The sequence below is a fragment of the Pristis pectinata genome, chromosome 3, assembly GCF_009764475.1.
Source record: "Pristis pectinata isolate sPriPec2 chromosome 3, sPriPec2.1.pri, whole genome shotgun sequence".
Classification (NCBI taxonomy): domain Eukaryota; kingdom Metazoa; phylum Chordata; class Chondrichthyes; order Rhinopristiformes; family Pristidae; genus Pristis; species Pristis pectinata.
The window spans coordinates 31941501-31958565 of NC_067407.1; the positions used below are offsets into that span (position 1 = coordinate 31941501).

Genomic DNA, 17065 nt, shown 5'->3' on the forward strand with positions numbered 1-17065 from the left:
CTTGTTGCTCATTCCTAATTGTCATTCAAAGTGTGAGGACATCCTCCAGCCTGCAGTGCTTGTGGTTCAGAAATTGCAACGCTGTTGTTTTGGGAAGGCTGCACTAAATTGAATGAGTGAGCACACAGGAGAGGAAAGATGCTCTTCCAAGTGTGATATGGAGTTCACCTTGCCTTTGCTAAAGTACACAAGTGAAAGTTGCCTATGCCTTTTCAGGCGTTACAGGTCAAGGTCAAGTTTGTGAGGTGCAGAAATTTTCATGAATGCTCCAATCATTGAAAAATGAAATAATCTGCAAGCATTATGAAAATTGAACTACAGCTTCCTTCTACTTCACTTATGGTTGATGAAGAGCTGTTGCACATGTGCAGTGTAGAGTATTACAGAAGAGCAATAGATCATTTGATGTACCTTCAGAAAGCCCACAGTCCTGGCACATTTGTGTACCCTGATGTCTCACATGGGAGGCTTGTCCAGAAGTTTAAGTCGCTTGGCATTCAGGATGAAGTAGTCAATTGGATTCAGCATTGGCTTAGCGTGGTAGGAAATGGTTGTCTCTCTGACTGGAGGCCTGTAACTGGTAGTGTGCCACAGGGATCAGTTCCGGGTCCATTGTTGTTTATCATCTATATTAATGATTTAGATGATAATGTGGTAAACTGGATCAGCAAATTTGTGGATGACACCAAGATTGGGGGCGTAGTGGACAGCGAGGAAGGCTATCAAAGCTTGCAGCATGATCTTGGCCAGCTAGGAAAATGGGCTGAAAAATGGCAGATGGAATTTAATGCAGACAAGTGTGAGGTGTCGCACTTTGGGAGGACAAACCAGGGTAAGACTTACGCAGTGAATGGTAGGGCACTGAGGTGTGCAGTAGAACAAAGGGACATGGGAATACAGATCCATAGTTCCTTGAAAGTGGCATCACAGGTAGATAGAGTTGTAAACAGAGCTTTTGGCACATTGGCCTTCATAAATCAGGGCATTGAGTACATGTGTTGGGATGTTATGTTGAAGTTGTACAAGACGTTGGTGAGGCCAAATTTAGAGTATTGTGTGCAGTTCTTGTCACTTACCTGCAGGAAAGATACCAATAAGCTTGAAAAAGTGCAAAGAAAATTTACAAGGATGTTGCCGGGACTTGAGGACCTGAGTTATAGAGAAAGGTTGAATAGGTTAGGACTTTATTCCCTGGAGCACAGCAGAATGAGGGGAGATCTTATAGAGATATACAAAATTAGGAGGGGTATAGATAGGGTGAATGAATGCAGGCTTTTTCCTCTCAGGTTGGGTGAGACTAGAACTAGAGGTCATAGATTTATGGTGAAAGATAAAATATTTAAGGAGAATCTGAGGGGAAACTTCTTCACTCAGAGGGTGGTGCGAATGTGGAACGAGCTGTCAGCAGAAGTGGTAGATGTGGTTTCAATGTAACACTTGAGAGAAGTTTGGATGGGTACATGGATGGGAGAGGTTTGGAGGGCTATGGTCCGGGTGCAGGTAGATGGGACTAGGCAGAAGATCAGATCGGCATGGACTAGATGGGCCGAAGGACCTGTTTCTGTCCTGTAGTACTCCAGGACTCTACTTCTCCTTATGCATTCTTATGAATTCTCCTCTCTTTGACTTCCGGTTTGCAGCAGAGAGCTGCCAAATGCAATATGTGGCAAATATCACTTTCCACTGCCTGGATTGGTTCAGAGACTAAAAAAAGCCAAGATGACATTTACATCCCTAGGACAGCAGTCCAGACATGGGTTTGTGGCAGGAACTCTGCCTGCAGTAGATATATCGCTGTCACCACTGCCTGAGAAAATAGTCGTATCCACATGTGTAATCCTTCAGCCACATGTATGACTCATCAAAGATTTGTGGTGGAGGACTCTTCTCTTTCACCCTCCACCTGTTTTGTTTTTGCCTCTTCGTCTCCTATTCTGGCCATGCCAGAGTCTTTGTGGAACCATTACTGATGCACATGTTACATGTAGCAGCTTGGGGCTACTGTGAGCTTGTGAACTCAAAAAGTTCATCCTGCAATCATTAACCCTACTCCAAGTCAAATCCAAACACACCTATGAATGGTCAGTGGTTATTTTAAATAGCGCAGGTGCAGGACCTGACCGGCTATGGTCAGCATTGGGTGCTAATTATATATCTATGATTTCATTTCACAGGGCAGTCTCTATTTTAGTATTGCATGTGGATCATCATCACCCATTGAAAACATTCAGCTGTTCAAAATGAAATAAGTTCCTGCCCAAGGTGCACATTCTGATAGATTTTGGGAAATCTTTCCTTAGGGCCCCACAGTGGGTTTCTTTAGCATTACCCTGGAAAAATTGTTACTTGGATCTTGCAGGAATTAAAACTCCATTGATTTCAACAAGGATCTTAGGCATACAGATTTGGGGGCAAACAAGAAAGTATGTTACTTTTGGAAATTATTTTGCTTTAGTTTACTGCTATTATTTGTGTCATGCATTTTAAGTGTTGGTTAACCATTTTATTTATTTTAAAAATATTTTAAATAATTGTTCTTCCAATTATAGTGTAACTTAGATTAGTTTTTCAATGTCATAGATTCATACAGCACAGAAGCATGCTCTTCGTCGCACATGTCCATGCCGAATATCAAGTACCCATCTTTACTAGTGCCATTTACCAGTACTTGGCTCATGGCTTTCGATGCATGATGATTCAAGTGCACATCTAGATGTTGTGACTGGTACTTGCCTCTACCACTCACTGAGGAAGTGTGTTCCAAATTCCAATCGACTTATGCATGAAAAAGTTCATCTTCAGATCCTCTCTGAATCTCTTAACCTTACCCCAAACCTATGTCCTCTTATTTTAGACACCTCTGCAAAGGGGAGTAGTTTCCCACTATGTACCCATTTTTGCCCCTCATCATTGTGTCTGCCTCTATCAGGCTCTCCAACCACCTTCCAAGCCTCCTTTGCTCCAAGGAAAACAAACCCAGCTTATTCAGTCTCCCTTCATAAGTCAAACTCTCCATCACAGGCAATATCCTGGTGAATCCTTCCTTTAGTGTGGCAACCAAAACTGTACACAGTACTCCAGTTGTGACCCAAACCAATGTTTTAGAAAGTTGTACATAACCTATATACTTCTATATGCTTTGTCCCAGCTAATGAAGGCAAGTATCTCAAATGCCTTTTTCATCACCTTATCTGTGTTGCCACCTTCAGGGATCCTTGGACTTGCAAGGTCCCCCTCTTCCTCAATACTCCCTTGGGCCCTATTATTCATTGCATAGGTCCTGCCCCCAAAGTGCACCATCTCACACATATCAGGATTAAATATCTGATTGTTTAATCCATCGTTCTGTCCATTTTACCAAATGATCAATAGCTTCCTGTAGCCTATGACTATCCTGCTGTCAACATGAACGAATTTCAGGGTGCTGTTGATGGAATCATACTTCCTACATTTCTATCCAAATTGGTAATTGGTTTATTACTGTCACATGTACTGAGATACAGTGAAAAACTTCCTTTTTGCATGCCATCCATACAGATCACTTCATCACATCAGTACATTGAGGTAGTACAAGGGAAAAGCAATAACAGAATGCAGAATAAAGCGTTACAGTTGCAAAGAAAGTACAATGCAGGCTGACAATAAGGTGCAAGGCCATGACGCGGTAGATCCTCAGGTCAAGAGTCCATCTTATTGTAGAAGAGGTCCATTCAGTTGTCTTATAACAGTGGGATAGAAGCTGTCCTTGAGCCTGGTGGTACATGCTTTCAGGCTTTTGTATCTTCTGTCCAATGGGAAGGGGGGAGAAGAGAGAATATGCAGGCAGGAAGGGTCTCTGATTACGTTGACTACTTTACCGAGGCAGCGAGAAGTGTAGACAGAGTCTATGGAGGGGAGGCTGGTTTTTGTTATGTGCTGAGCTGTATCCACAACTCAAACAGTAAGGGTCCCAGCACCAATCCCTGCCTCCTGTTACCACCAAATTTGGATCCAATTTGCATTGGATCCCATGGACCCATTTCTCACGTAGGGACATCAGAGGCTTTACTGGAGTCTGCGTAGATTACAACATTGGACTATATCAACTGTATCACCCTCATCAATGCTTTTGTTACCTCTGAAAATTCAATCAAAGTGATCACACAGATCCCCCTAACAAAGCCATACTGATTATCTTTGATTAATTCTTGCCTTCCCAAGGGTAGATTAATTGTGTTCCTCAGAATTTTTTCCAATAACTTGCAGAGGGATCTGAACCAACTGGAAGAATGGGCCAGAAAATGGCAGATGGAATTTAATGCAGACAAGTGTGAGGTGTTGCATCTTGGAAGGACAAATCAAGGTAGGACAATACACAGTAAATGGTAGGGCACTGAGGAGGGCAGAGGAACAAAGGGATCTGGGAGTTCAGATACATAATTCCCTGAAAGTGGCATCACAGGTAGACAGGGGTGTAAAGAAAGCTTTTGGCATCGTGGCATTCATAAATCAAAGTATTGAGTATAGGAGTTGGGATGTTATGGTGAGGTTGTATAAATTTGGAGTATTTGGAGGCCAAATTTGGAGTATTGTCTGCAGTTCTGGTCACCTAACTATAGGAAGGATATTTGTAAGATTGAAAGAGTGTAGAGGAGATTTACTAGAATGTTGCCGGGTCTTCAGGAGTTGAGTTACAGGGAAAGATTGAACAGGTTAGGACTTTATTCCTTGGAGTGCAGAAGAGTGAGGGGAGATTTGATAGAGGTTTACAAAATTATGAGGAGTATAGACAGAGTTAATGTGAGTAGACTCTTTCCACCTAGATTAGGAGAGATAAGTATGAGAGGACATGGCTTTGGGGGGGGAAGGGGGAGGGGGGGAGGGGGGGGGGAAGGGGGAGGGGGGGAGGGGGGGGGAAGGGGGAGGGGGGGAGGGGGGGGGAAGGGGGAGGGGGGGAGGGGGGGGGAAGGGGGAGGGGGGGGAAGGGGGAGGGGGGGGAAGGGGGAGGGGGGGAGGGGGGGGAAGGGGGAGGGGGGGAGGGGGGGAGGGGGGGAGGGGGGGGAAGGGGGAGGGGGAGGGGGAGGGGGGGAGAGGGGGGGAGGGGGGAGAGAGGGGGGAGGAGAGGGGGGAGGAGAGGGGGGAGGAGAGGGGGGAGGAGAGGGGGGAGGAGAGGGTGGGGAGAGGGTGGGGAGAGGGGGTGGGGAGAGGGGGTGGGGAGAGGGGGTGGGGAGAGGGGGGGGAGGGGAGAGGGGGGGGAGGGGAGAGAGGGGGGAGGGGAGAGAGGGGGAGGGGAGAGAGGGGGAGGGGAGAGAGGGGGAGGGGAGAGAGGGGGTGGGAGAGAGGGGGTGGGGAGAGAGGGCTGGGGGAGGGGGTGGGGAGGAGAGGGGGGAAGGGGTGGGGAGAGAGGGGGGAGAGGGTGGGGAGAGAGGGGGGAGGGGGTGGGGAGAGAGGGGGTGGGGAGAGAGGGGGTGGGGAGAGAGGGGGTGGGGAGAGAGGGGGTGGGGAGAGAGGGGGGAGGGGGTGGGGAGAGAGGGGGGGAGGGTGGGGAGAGAGGGCTTGGAGGGGGGAGAGAGGGCTGAGAGGGGGAGGGGGTGGGGAGAGGGGGGAGGAAGGAGGGGGGAGGGGCGGGATGGGGGCGGGAGTGGGGAAAGGGGGACGGGAGGGGTGGAGGGGAAGGAAGTCCCGGGGGTACGGAGGGCGGGGGAAGGAGGCCCCGGGGGTACGGAGGGCGGGGGAGAGTACGGGGGAGGGAGGCCCCGGGGGTGCGGAGGGCGGGGGAGAGTACGGGGGGAGGGAGGTCCCGGGGGGACGGAGGGCGGGGGAGAGTACGGGGGGAGGGAGGTCCCGGGGGTACGGAGGACGGGGGAGGGAGGGAGGCGGAGGACGGGGGAGGGAGGGAGGGAGGTCCCGGGGTTACGGAGGACGGGGGAGGGAGGGAGGGAGGTCCCGGGGGTACGGAGGACGGGGGAGGGAGGGAGGCGGAGGACGGGGGAGGGAGGGAGGGAGGTCCCGGGGGTACGGAGGACGGGGGAGGGAGGGAGGTCCCGGGGGTACGGAGGACGAGGGAGGGAGGGAGGGAGGTCCCGGGGGTACGGAGGACGGGGGAGGGAGGGACGTCCCGGGGTTACGGAGGACGGGGTAGGGAGGGAGGGAGGTCCCGGGGGTACGGAGGACGGGGGAGGGAGGGAGGGAGGTCCCGGGGGTACGGAGGACGAGGGAGGGAGGGAGGTCCCGGGGGTACGGAGGACGGGGGAGGGAGGGAGGTCCCGGGGGTACGGAGAGCGGGGAAGGGAGGCCCCGGGGGTGCGGAGGACGGGGGAGGGAGGGAGGCCCCGGGGGTGCGGAGGACGGGGGAGGGAGGGAGGCCCCGGGGGTACGGAGGAGGGAGGTCCCGGGGGTACGAAGAGCGGGGGAGGGAGGCCCCGGGGGTGCGGAGGACAGGGGAGGGAGGGAGGCCCCGGGGGTACGGAGGGCGGGGGAGGGAGGCCCCGGGGGTGCGGAGGACAGGGGAGGGAGGGAGGCCCCGGGGGTACGGAGGGCGGGGGAGGGAGGCCCCGGGGGTACGGAGGGCGGGGGAGGGAGGGAGGCCCCGGGGGTACGGAGGACAGGGGAGGGAGGGAGGTCCCGGGGGTGCGGAGGGCGGGGGAGGGAGGGAGACCCCGGAAGTACGGAGGACGGGGGAGGGAGGCCCCGGCCAGCGGCAGCGACGCGCGCCCCGTTGACAGCCGCGTCACGTGGAGACGCTGCCGTAAACGCGACGTTTATTTCCCTTCACGACAGCGTGACAAGCAAATTTAGTGAACGACGGTGCCGTAAAGGGCACGGAGGGGTTCATTCTGGCCGGGGGGGGTGTCGGTGGGTAGCGCGTTGTCACTTGTGAGAACAAACGGGGCGGCCCGGGCTGCAGCCGCTCCGGACGGTGGTCTGACAAAGGGGTTCCTCTTACGGCCGGTCTATCGGCCGCCGCCGCGGGCTCTCCTTGATGAGTGTGGTGGGTGCGCCGAGAGCCGAGCTCCCTCCCTCCCTCCGTGCCGGGCGGCTGGGCGCCCTGGGCAGAAGCAGCGCGATGGCGTCCATGGATCGAGAGATGATCCTCGCCGACTTCCAGGTGCGTTCGCTGTCGGGAACGTCCCTCCCCGCGTCCCCCTCTTACCGGCGGCCAGTCCAGCGGGAGCTCCGTCCTGTGTTTTCAGCCGAGCGACGGGTGTCTCCCACCGGTTACCCGGTTGTCATTGTAAATAACTGTCCACATGTTCGCGTCGCCGCTGCAGCCTGAGAGCTGAGCCTGGCCCCCCCCTTCCCCCTTCCCCCCCCCCCCCCCCCCCGGCTCCGGCCGGACTCTTTTTCCCCCCCCCACCCCTCCTCTTCTGGGGGCCGCCCCCCCCACCCCTCCTCTTCTGGGGCCGCCCCCCCCACCCCTCCTCTTCTGGGGCCGCCCCCCCCCACCCCTCCTCTTCTGGGGCCCCCCCCCCCCCCCCCCCGCTCTTCGGGGGCCCCCCCCCCCCACCCCTCCTCTTCTGGGGGCCCGCCCCCCCCACCCCTCCTCTTCTGGGGGCCGCCCCCCCCCACCCCTCCTCTTCTGGGGGCCGCCCCCCCCACCCCTCCTCTTCTGGGGGCCGCCCCCCCCACCCCCTCCTCTTCTGGGGGCCGCCCCCCCCACCCCTCCTCTTCTGGGGCCGCCCCCCCCCACCCCTCCTCTTCTGGGGCCGCCCCCCCCACCCCTCCTCTTCTGGGGGCCGCCCCCCCCCACCCCTCCTCTTCTGGGGGCCGCCCCCCCCACCCCTCCTCTTCGGGGGGCCGCCCCCCCCCACCCCACCAATTCTGGGGCCGCCCCCCCCCCACCCCTCCTCTTCTGGGGGCCCCCCCCCCCCCCACCCCTCCTCTTCTGGGGGCCCCCCCCCACCCCTCCTCTTCTGGGGGCCCCCCCACCCCTCCTCTTCTGGGGGCCCCCCCACCCCTCCTCTTCTGGGGGCCCCCCCACCCCCTCCTCTTCTGGGGGCCCCCCCCCCCCCTCCTCTTCTGGGGGCCCCCCCACCCCTCCTCTTCTGGGGGCCCCCCCACCCCTCCTCTTCTGGGGGCCCCCCCACCCCTCCTCTTCTGGGGGCCCCCCCACCCCTCCTCTTCTGGGGGCCCCCCCACCCCTCCTCTTCTGGGGGCCCCCCCACCCCTCCTCTTCTGGGGGCCCCCCCCCCCCCACCCCTCCTCTTCTGGGGGCCCCCCCCCCCCCACCCCTCCTCTTCGGGGGGCCCCCCCCCCCCCCACCCCTCCTCTTCTGGGGGCCCCCCCCCCCCCCCCACCCCTCCTCTTCTGGGGGCCCCCCCCCCCACCCCTCCTCTTCTGGGGGCCCCCCCCCCCCCCACCCCTCCTCTTCTGGGGGCCCCCCCCCCCCCCCACCCCTCCTCTTCTGGGGCCCCCCCCCCCCCACCCCTCCTCTTCTGGGGGCCCCCCCCCCCCCCACCCCTCCTCTTCTGGGGGCCCCCCCCCCCCCACCCCTCCTCTTCTGGGGGCCCCCCCCCCCCCACCCCTCCACTTCTGGGGGCCCCCCCCCCCCCACCCCTCCTCTTCTGGGGGCCCCCCCCCCCCCCACCCCTCCTCTTCTGGGGGCCCCCCCCCCCCCCCCACCCCTCCTCTTCTGGGGGCCCCCCCCCCCCCCCCCCACCCCTCCTCTTCTGGGGGCCCCCCCCCCCCCCCACCCCTCCTCTTCTGGGGGCCCCCCCCCCCCCACCCCTCCTCTTCTGGGGGCCCCCCCCCCCCCCCACCCCTCCTCTTCTGGGGGCCCCCCCCCCCCCACCCCTCCTCTTCTGGGGGCCCCCCCCCCCCCACCCCTCCTCTTCTGGGGGCCCCCCCCCCCCCCACCCCTCCTCTTCTGGGGGCCCCCCCCCCCCACCCCTCCTCTTCTGGGGGCCCCCCCCCCCCCACCCCTCCTCTTCTGGGGGCCCCCCCCCCCCCCACCCCTCCTCTTCTGGGGGCCCCCCCCCCCCCCACCCCTCCTCTTCTGGGGGCCCCCCCCCCCCCCACCCCTCCTCTTCTGGGGGCCCCCCCCCCCCCCCCCACCCCTCCTCTTCTGGGGGCCCCCCCCCCCCCCCCCCACCCCTCCTCTTCTGGGGGCCCCCCCCCCCCCACCCCCTCCTCTTCTGGGGGCCCCCCCCCCCCACCCCTCCTCTTCTGGGGCCCCCCCCCCCCCCCCCCCTCCTCTTCTGGGGGCCCCCCCCCCCCCACCCCTCCTCTCAAGGCGTGAACCTTGCGATTTTACATGTGGTTGTTTGGAGGGGACTGGATGAGGGTCGAGGCTGGACGGTAGTGGTTACGAGCAGGAGACCGCAGATTCTGGTCGAGGGGACTGGTTTGGAGTAGAGGTCTCTGGTGGGTGGTGGTGAACTGCTTTGGAGCAGGGTATCTGGACTTGGGAGGTCATGGAGAGGAGCAGGCCACTGGGGCTGAATGGAGGGAGGGAGGGTGGGGGTGGTTAGGAGTAGGCCACCAGGGCTGGTGGGTGGTGGTTAGGGGTGGGACTGGGATTGTGATGGGGGAGGTCAAGAGCCGGTATTGAAAGAAGTTTGATAAAGGAATGGAGTTGCCAGAGTAGAGATGGGGATGATTGGTGAGAGGATGAGTGACAGGTTTTGGGAAATGTTCATATGGGGTGAGTGTATGTGGAAGGTTGGGAGAGCAGTTGAGGGTGGGGAGCAGATGTGGGGGATGGCATTGGATGAGGCACACATTGGTGTGGGAATGGGATTGGAGTGGGAGAAAAGAGAGGGAATGGGATCAATGGTTGTGGGTAGAGGGTATGGAATGGAGGCATTCACTGTTAATTGTTTTGGATCAAAGTGCAGCATGGTTTAATTGAATAGTCTTTGATGACTGGCATTTAGTTGAATGCAAGTTAACTACTTTATGTGGTTCTTGCATTATAGGTTTATGTTTACATCTCTTGTAATTATAAAATGATTGGGGCAAGGGGCACATTATCTTTGAATTATATTCTAGATAAGAATTCTGCAGGTTTGAATGTAAATTGGTTACAGGTAGTTTCTGTTTAAAGAAACTTATATATCAGAAATGAAATCTTAAATGTATTTGGGTGTATTGTTATTTATTAGTACGTTGAAATTCTCTATCAAATGCTTGTCTAAGTATTTTTAAATATTTGATTTTTAACAAAATATAGTTGTGAGAAAATGGCTTAGCAGAACAGTTGAATTAATGGTGGTACTTGATGACTAATTTATTGACTATTGCAATTCATTGATTCTTTAACATTTGGATTTATCAGTAAATCTGCCTTTTGATCACCAGAGAAGAAACAAAAATGTGATCATTTCCTGGGGTTACATTGAAGTTCGAGAAATTTGCAGTTAATGAACTAAATTACTTTTTCATTTTTGTCTGTGCTTGCTGCTTGAAGGAGATTGTTTTCAGGATATAGAAACGGAGGTACAGTTAGTGATGAATTAAGCCTGTGTTCATCAAAATGTATAAAGGAAGAGGAAATACACCTCCTAGTGGTCATCTTTGAAAGCTTTGTTAGCAATGGCTTGGAATTGAGCCAATTAATTTTTTTAGGAATTCATTTTTAAACATTATTAAATTATGGAGTCAAAACACTTATTTTCTAGGAAATAGTTTGCTCTTCTGAACCTTTGTTTTATGATTGAGTAGCTTGGGTGCCCTTAAAACATGGAGATGTGCAATGTTTGTTTGACCAAGTAAATGACATCTGTGAAATGATGTAGATAAATCTTTTGTGTCAAATGCACTCTAATCCTTGGTTCTAAAAAGGTTCAAATGGTAAATGTAATGACCAGTGCATTCCAGAGCTTTGCAGATTAAAATCCTTTGTCTGGTTCTCAGTTTGTGCTGAGTAATGAGGAACTGATACAAAAGGCAGAAGTTCAGGTGTCACAATCGGTCTAAGAATTCCTGAGTTCAAAGATCAAGTATTAGCCTCGATTCTTGACTGCTAAGCAATGACAACTGTTCAAAATTTGATTTGGGTAAATGTATGTTCAGGAGTAAGGAAACAGCCTCATCCTTGCCTAAATTTATTCATCCAGACTTCTCTACCCAAGAGGGCTACTGATTTAAAAAAAAATGCTGGAAGAACTCTGGGTCAAGCAGCATCTGTGGGGGCAAAAGGAATAATGCGGTGTCTTTACGTCTTTTGCTTCCACAGATGCTATTTGATCCACCAAATTCTTCCAGTGTTCTGTTTTTTGTTCCAGTTTCCAGAATCTGCAGTCTTTTGTCTTTCGGGCTGTGAATTCTTGAGTATATTCAAGACAGATTGATTAATAGATATTAAGGACTTAATGGGTATGAGGCTATTGCAGGAAAGTGGCACTGAAGTAAAAGAGACTTTTATTTGGTAATTCTCAACAAATTTACATTTCATGGAAAACAGACTTTATGGGAAAAGTGCTTAATCTGTGAAGCAACAAGTTAAGGATGTTTTTAGATTGTAAAATAAATCTAATGAAGTTGCAAGGAAGTAGGAGGTCGGGATTGAAAGAAAAGGTGCTGACAGATTGATAGAGATGTGCTTTTCACACTAAGTTTGATTTTTGACCAATAGTTATGAGTCAATGGAATAAAGGATCAACAATAAATTAATATTTCTATTTTGTAGGGCAGGAAGGATGGGTGAAGGGTGAGTAGATCCTGATGTGGGATAGGATAAAAGCAGAACAGGACTGGAATAGTTCAGTTTGAGGCTAATAGATATAGATTACTGGATGTTTTTGGAAGAATGAACATAGATGATGGACCATATTGTGGTTGTACTATTAGATATGCAGACAGGATTTTGGTAGGCATAGTTCTGGAAAATTTACAAAAGGCCTTTTTTCACTGAGTTGACTTTAGTCTGATATTTATTGATTTAGGTTAAGATAGAGATGTGGATTAATGTTTTTCCCATGTGGACATGACATATTCAAGAAGGCTTTCTATTTTTGAATCCCAAAGAAGGATGGATATATACGAGCACTAACGTGAATGGAGAGTGAAGTGTTTAAATTTAGCAGTCACAACTTTTAGTTACCTGTATATCATGAACATAGAAATATATTCCAAGGTGCTTCTCAAAGGCTTGAAGTGGTTTTTTAAAAAGTGTAAAACCAACAGGCCTCAGTGAGCTCAGAACATTATTTTTGGTAGTTGATAATATGAAAATTCAATGTGCTCAGTAAAAATCAGAGAACTACTTAAAATGTGTTGATGAAGATTTGAACATATTGTAGCTAAATTTACTGAAGGTACAAAAATGTGGTAAGTTTTGAGAAAGGGGCAAAAAGTCTACAAATGGATGAAAGAGGGAAAGAGTGGGCAAGTCGTTGGTAGATGCAGTAGAATGTGGGAAAATAGGAGGTTATCCTTTTTGGAAAGAAGAATGGAAAAATGAAGTTATGTTTAAATGGAGAGATACTTCAGAATGCTGCTGTGCAGAGGGATTGGGGTGTCCTGTATGAAACAACACAAATTTAGCATGCAAGTACAGTAAATAATTAAGAAGGAAATTGAGCCTTTATTGCAGATGGAATGGAGTATAGAATGAAGTTTTGGCTGTCTTATTTTAGAAGGGATATACGGAGGTATTTCAGAGAAGGTGAACCAGGTTGATTCCTGGGAAGAATGGTTTCGCTGATGAGGAAAGCTTGAGCCAATCCTCATTGGAGTTTAGAAGAATGACAGTGAATCAATGTACAACATTCTGAGAGGGCACAACAAGGTACATGCTGAGAAGGTGTCCTGTCCTTCTGCTGCAACACAACAAATTTCACGTCATATGTCAGTGATGATAAATCTGATTCTGAGGGGGATGCTGGAATCAGGGGAAATCGTTTTAGAGGAAGGTGTTGCCAATTTGTGATGGCGGTAAGGATTTCTGCTTTCTGAGGGTAATGAATTTTCAGAATTCCCTACTTCAGAACTCTGGAGGCATAATCATTTAATATATTCAAGGTTGAGGTAAGATTTTTGATGTCAATGGGAGTTGAGGTTTATGGGAAATGTGCAGGAGAGTGGAACCGAAGCTAATGTCTGATCATTCATGATCTTAGTGAATGGCAGAGCAAGCTTGAGGGTCATTTTAATAAATATGCAGTTGAAAGATGACTTGGGATTTATTCATATCTTCGACAACCTCACTTGACAGTCAGTGAGTACTGTTTGATTTGCCATCTTCATATGGGAAAGCTACCAACCAATATGTACACATCAAGGTTCAAATAACAGTGCAATATATTAACAGATAATCTAATTTAACAATTTTGATTGAAGGATTACTGATTTCTGGGACATAGGGATAACTTCCTTGCTTTTTCTCAAAAGTGCCCTGAGCTTTTTACATATTCACTTGAGAGGGTAGATGGGCTTCGGATGAACACCTTGACTGTAAGTCTGAATTGCTGACAAGGTTAACATTATCATCAGATTGCACTGAAGTGTCAGCTTTGGATTTTGTGCTCAATTTTCTTTGGGGGACTTGAATCCAAAATCTTTTGACTGAGGAATAGTTGTCATCTCAGAGCTATGGCTGAAAATAAATCAGAGATTTTGGAATAGGTATAAAATGCTTGCTCAAAATCCAATCTGATCAGGATCAGAGAATGCTTATTATGGTCTTTTTGCCAGAAGATTGCATTGGCAGGCTAATGTGATTGATTTGTAGCATTACTGAGTTTCCTAGTCTAAAAGCCCTTGTTTTGTACTTTGTTAAATTGAGGTTTTTTTTGTATGGTATAGATTGGTACGAGTTGTGTATTGCAAAGTTAATATTTGCTGGTTGTAAACATTTGAACAGCTTTGTCTTGTAAAACTTTTTTTGTCCTTTTTAGGCATGCACTGGAATTGAAAATATTGATGAAGCTATTACATTGCTTGAGCAGAATAATTGGGATTTAGTGGTAAGTTGTAAAATTAATGGAAGGGTGCTCTTATTTTTGACAAAGGATTTCTGGAAATCTCAATGATTGTATTTGTATTTTTAATCGTTTGTTAATATTAAAGTACTATCTGCTATAACATTCAATTGCTGAAAGGTTTGCTGAAACTGACATTTTATATGTAATTTGTGACTATGTGGTTTTCTCTTCTTCCCCCTTCCCCACTATTCATTGGAATCATTCTGGTGAACCTTTTTGTTTTACTTCCCCTATTGCAAGTATGTCTTTTCTTGGGTAGGCTGACCAAACCAGTACACAATGTTCTATGTGTGATCTCACCCAGGCCTGATTATAACTGCAGTAAGACTTCTTTACTCTTCTTGTCAAATTCATTTGTTGTGAAGACCAACAGAGTTTCTATTGCTTAAAAAAAAAATTTTCTATTTTTTTTCCACCAAAGGGATGATTTCACATGCTGAATAGGAGTATTCATGTTTCTGTCTTGGACATCTGAAAATGTGTCCTGTTCTACATGTTTGCTAACATATCCAACTCCTAGCTGATCTTGGATTCCTTGACCCTGTCCACAGGCTTTGACTGTAAACATTGAGATTGAATTAGACCTTTCAATTATTTTCTGTAGCTGTCATTTTCATCTTAATTGCAAGTCCTGCATGTCCCTTAGGATATCTACTACTTGTTGCCATTAGAAAGCACTCTTTTCCATTCTTTTAATGTTCAAGATGGATGATCTCACATTTGCAGACAACAAAATCCATTTGCCCCTACCCGATTTCTTAATTTACTGATACAGGACCAATGGGCTGAATGGCCTCTGGTGCTGTAATGTTTCTATCATCACTTTGTAATTTAGTAGTCAATCCACACTGCTTGCAATGCTGATTATTTTTGTGACCATAGCAACCTTGAGTAACAGGCTTTCTATCCCATCATCTAAATCATTTATAGGGTAAATTGCTACAGCCCTTGTGCAAATGCTTTTTGGAACTTGAAGAGCTGCCCATTTTCCCTTCTGCCTGTCACCTGCTGCTAAGCTGGATTCCTAACTAGGTCAATAGCTGGCCTTCAATTCCATGAACCTCAAGTTCATCCAGCAGTGTCTCCTGACAGCATGGAAATGAGCCATTTGGCCCAACTTATCCTTGCCATCCAGTGGGCACCCTTGTGTATTAATCCCATTGCCCAGTATTGGTCCATAGGCCTCTAAGTGATTCAAATGCTCATCCAGACACTTTAAATGATGTCAGTGACCCAGCTTCAACAACTTTCAGGGACTGCATTCCAGGTACTTGCCACTCTCAGGATGTAGGCCTTCCTCAAATCCCCTCAAAATCTCTTCTTCCTTGCTCAAGACCTGTGTCCTTTAGTTTTATTTACCTCTGATATGTGGAAAAGTTTCCTGCTGTCTGCCTTATCTTTACCCCTCATAATTTTATATACCTTGTTCATATACTCTCTTAACCTACTCTGCTCCAGGGAGAACAGACCTAACTTCTCCAGTCTCTTATAAATGAAATGCTCCATCCCAGGCAACATCCTGGCAAATATCCTCTTCACCCTCTCCAGCACTATCACATCCTTCTTATACCTTGGTGACCAGAACTGCATGTAGTACTTCAGCTGAGGTCTGACCACTGTTTTATAAAGTTGGACATATCCTCCCTAGTTCTGTACTCAGTACCCTGACTAAGGCAGGCTGGGATTCCATATGCCTTCCCACCACATTATCTACTTGTTTTGCTACTTTCAAGGATCTATGGACTTGTACTCCAAAGTTCTTCTGTTCCTCAATACATGCTAAGACCTACCATTCATGGTGTATGTCCTTGCTTCATTAGTGCTTCCAAAATGCATCACCTTGCATTTGTCAGGACTAAACTTCATCTGCCATTTTTCAGCCCATTTCACCAACACCTGCCTCTCTGCAGCCAAGACTACCCATACACTAAACTCCACCAATCTTCATGTCATCTGTGAATTTGTTGATCTTGCCTCCCACATCCATGTTCAAGTTATTTACATATTACAAACAGCAAAGGTTCCGGCACTGATCCTTGTAGGACACCACTAGTCACAGGCATCCAATCACAAACGCAACTCTCTACCATTGTCTTCTGTCGTCTCCTGTGGAGGCATTTGTAGTGATTTTTTAAAATCACTAGAGTCAGGAATGTTTCCAGAGGACTGGAAAATTGCAAATTTCATTCCACCTTTTCGGGAAGGAGGAAGGCAGAGGACAGGAAACTATAGGCCGGTTAGCCTGACTTCAGTGGTTGGTAAGATTTTAGAGTCCATTATTAAGGATGAGGTTTCGGGGGTACTTGGAAGCACATGATAAAATAGGCCAAGTCAGCATGGTTTCCTTAAGGGAGATCTTGCCTGACAAATCTGTTCGAACTCTTTGAGGAAGTAACAGGAAGGATAAACAAAGGAGAGTCAGTGGATGTTGTTTACTTGGATTTTCAGAAAGCTTTTGACAAGGTGTGGTGCATAAGGCTGTTAAACGAGATAGGAGCCTGTGGTATTACAGGAAAGGTACTAACGTGGATGGAAGATTGGCTGACTCGCAGAAGGCAAAGAGTGGGAATAAAGGAGGCCTTTTCTGGTTGGGTCCTGGTGACTAGTGGTGTTCTGCAGGGGTCGGTGTTGAGTCTGCTACTTTACACATTATCTGTTAATGATCTGGATGACAGAATTGATGGCTTCGTGGCCAAGTTTTTAGATGCTATAAAGATAGGTGGAGAGACGGGTAGTGTTGATGAAGCAGGGAGTCTGCTGAAGGACTTGGATGGGTTGGGAGAAAGAAGCAGCAGATGGAATACATTGTAGGGAAATGTATGGTCATGCACTTTGGTAGAAGGAATGAAGGTGTAGGCTATTTCCTAAACTGGCAGAGAATTCAGAATTATCTTATCTAATTGGAGGTTCAAAGAGGCTTGGGAGTCCCAGTGCAGGATTCCCTAAAGGTTAATTTGCAGGTTGAGTTGATAGTAAGAAGGCAAATGCAATGTTAGCATTTGTTTGGAGAGGACTAGAACATAAAAGCAAGGATATAAATGCAGAGGCTTTATAAGGTGTTGGTCAGACCACACTTGAGCAGTTTTGGGCTCCATATCTAAGGAAAGATGTGTTGGCATCGGAGAGGGTCCAGAGGAGGTTTACAAGAATAATCTCTGGAA

General features: G+C 49.9%; 1 protein-coding gene across 1 annotated transcript in view; it reads left to right on the forward strand.

Moving 5' to 3' along the window:
* The first annotated feature begins 6778 nt into the window (after window positions 1-6778).
* The window catches only part of faf1 (Fas (TNFRSF6) associated factor 1), a 227694-nt gene continuing 217407 nt past the window's right edge, over window positions 6779-17065 (forward strand). The window contains exons 1-2 of the mRNA XM_052013170.1: window positions 6779-7087; window positions 13818-13886. Coding sequence (XP_051869130.1) covers window positions 6962-7087; window positions 13818-13886 — 195 coding nt within the window. The 5' untranslated portion in view covers window positions 6779-6961. The remainder of the gene's footprint in view (window positions 7088-13817; window positions 13887-17065) is intronic.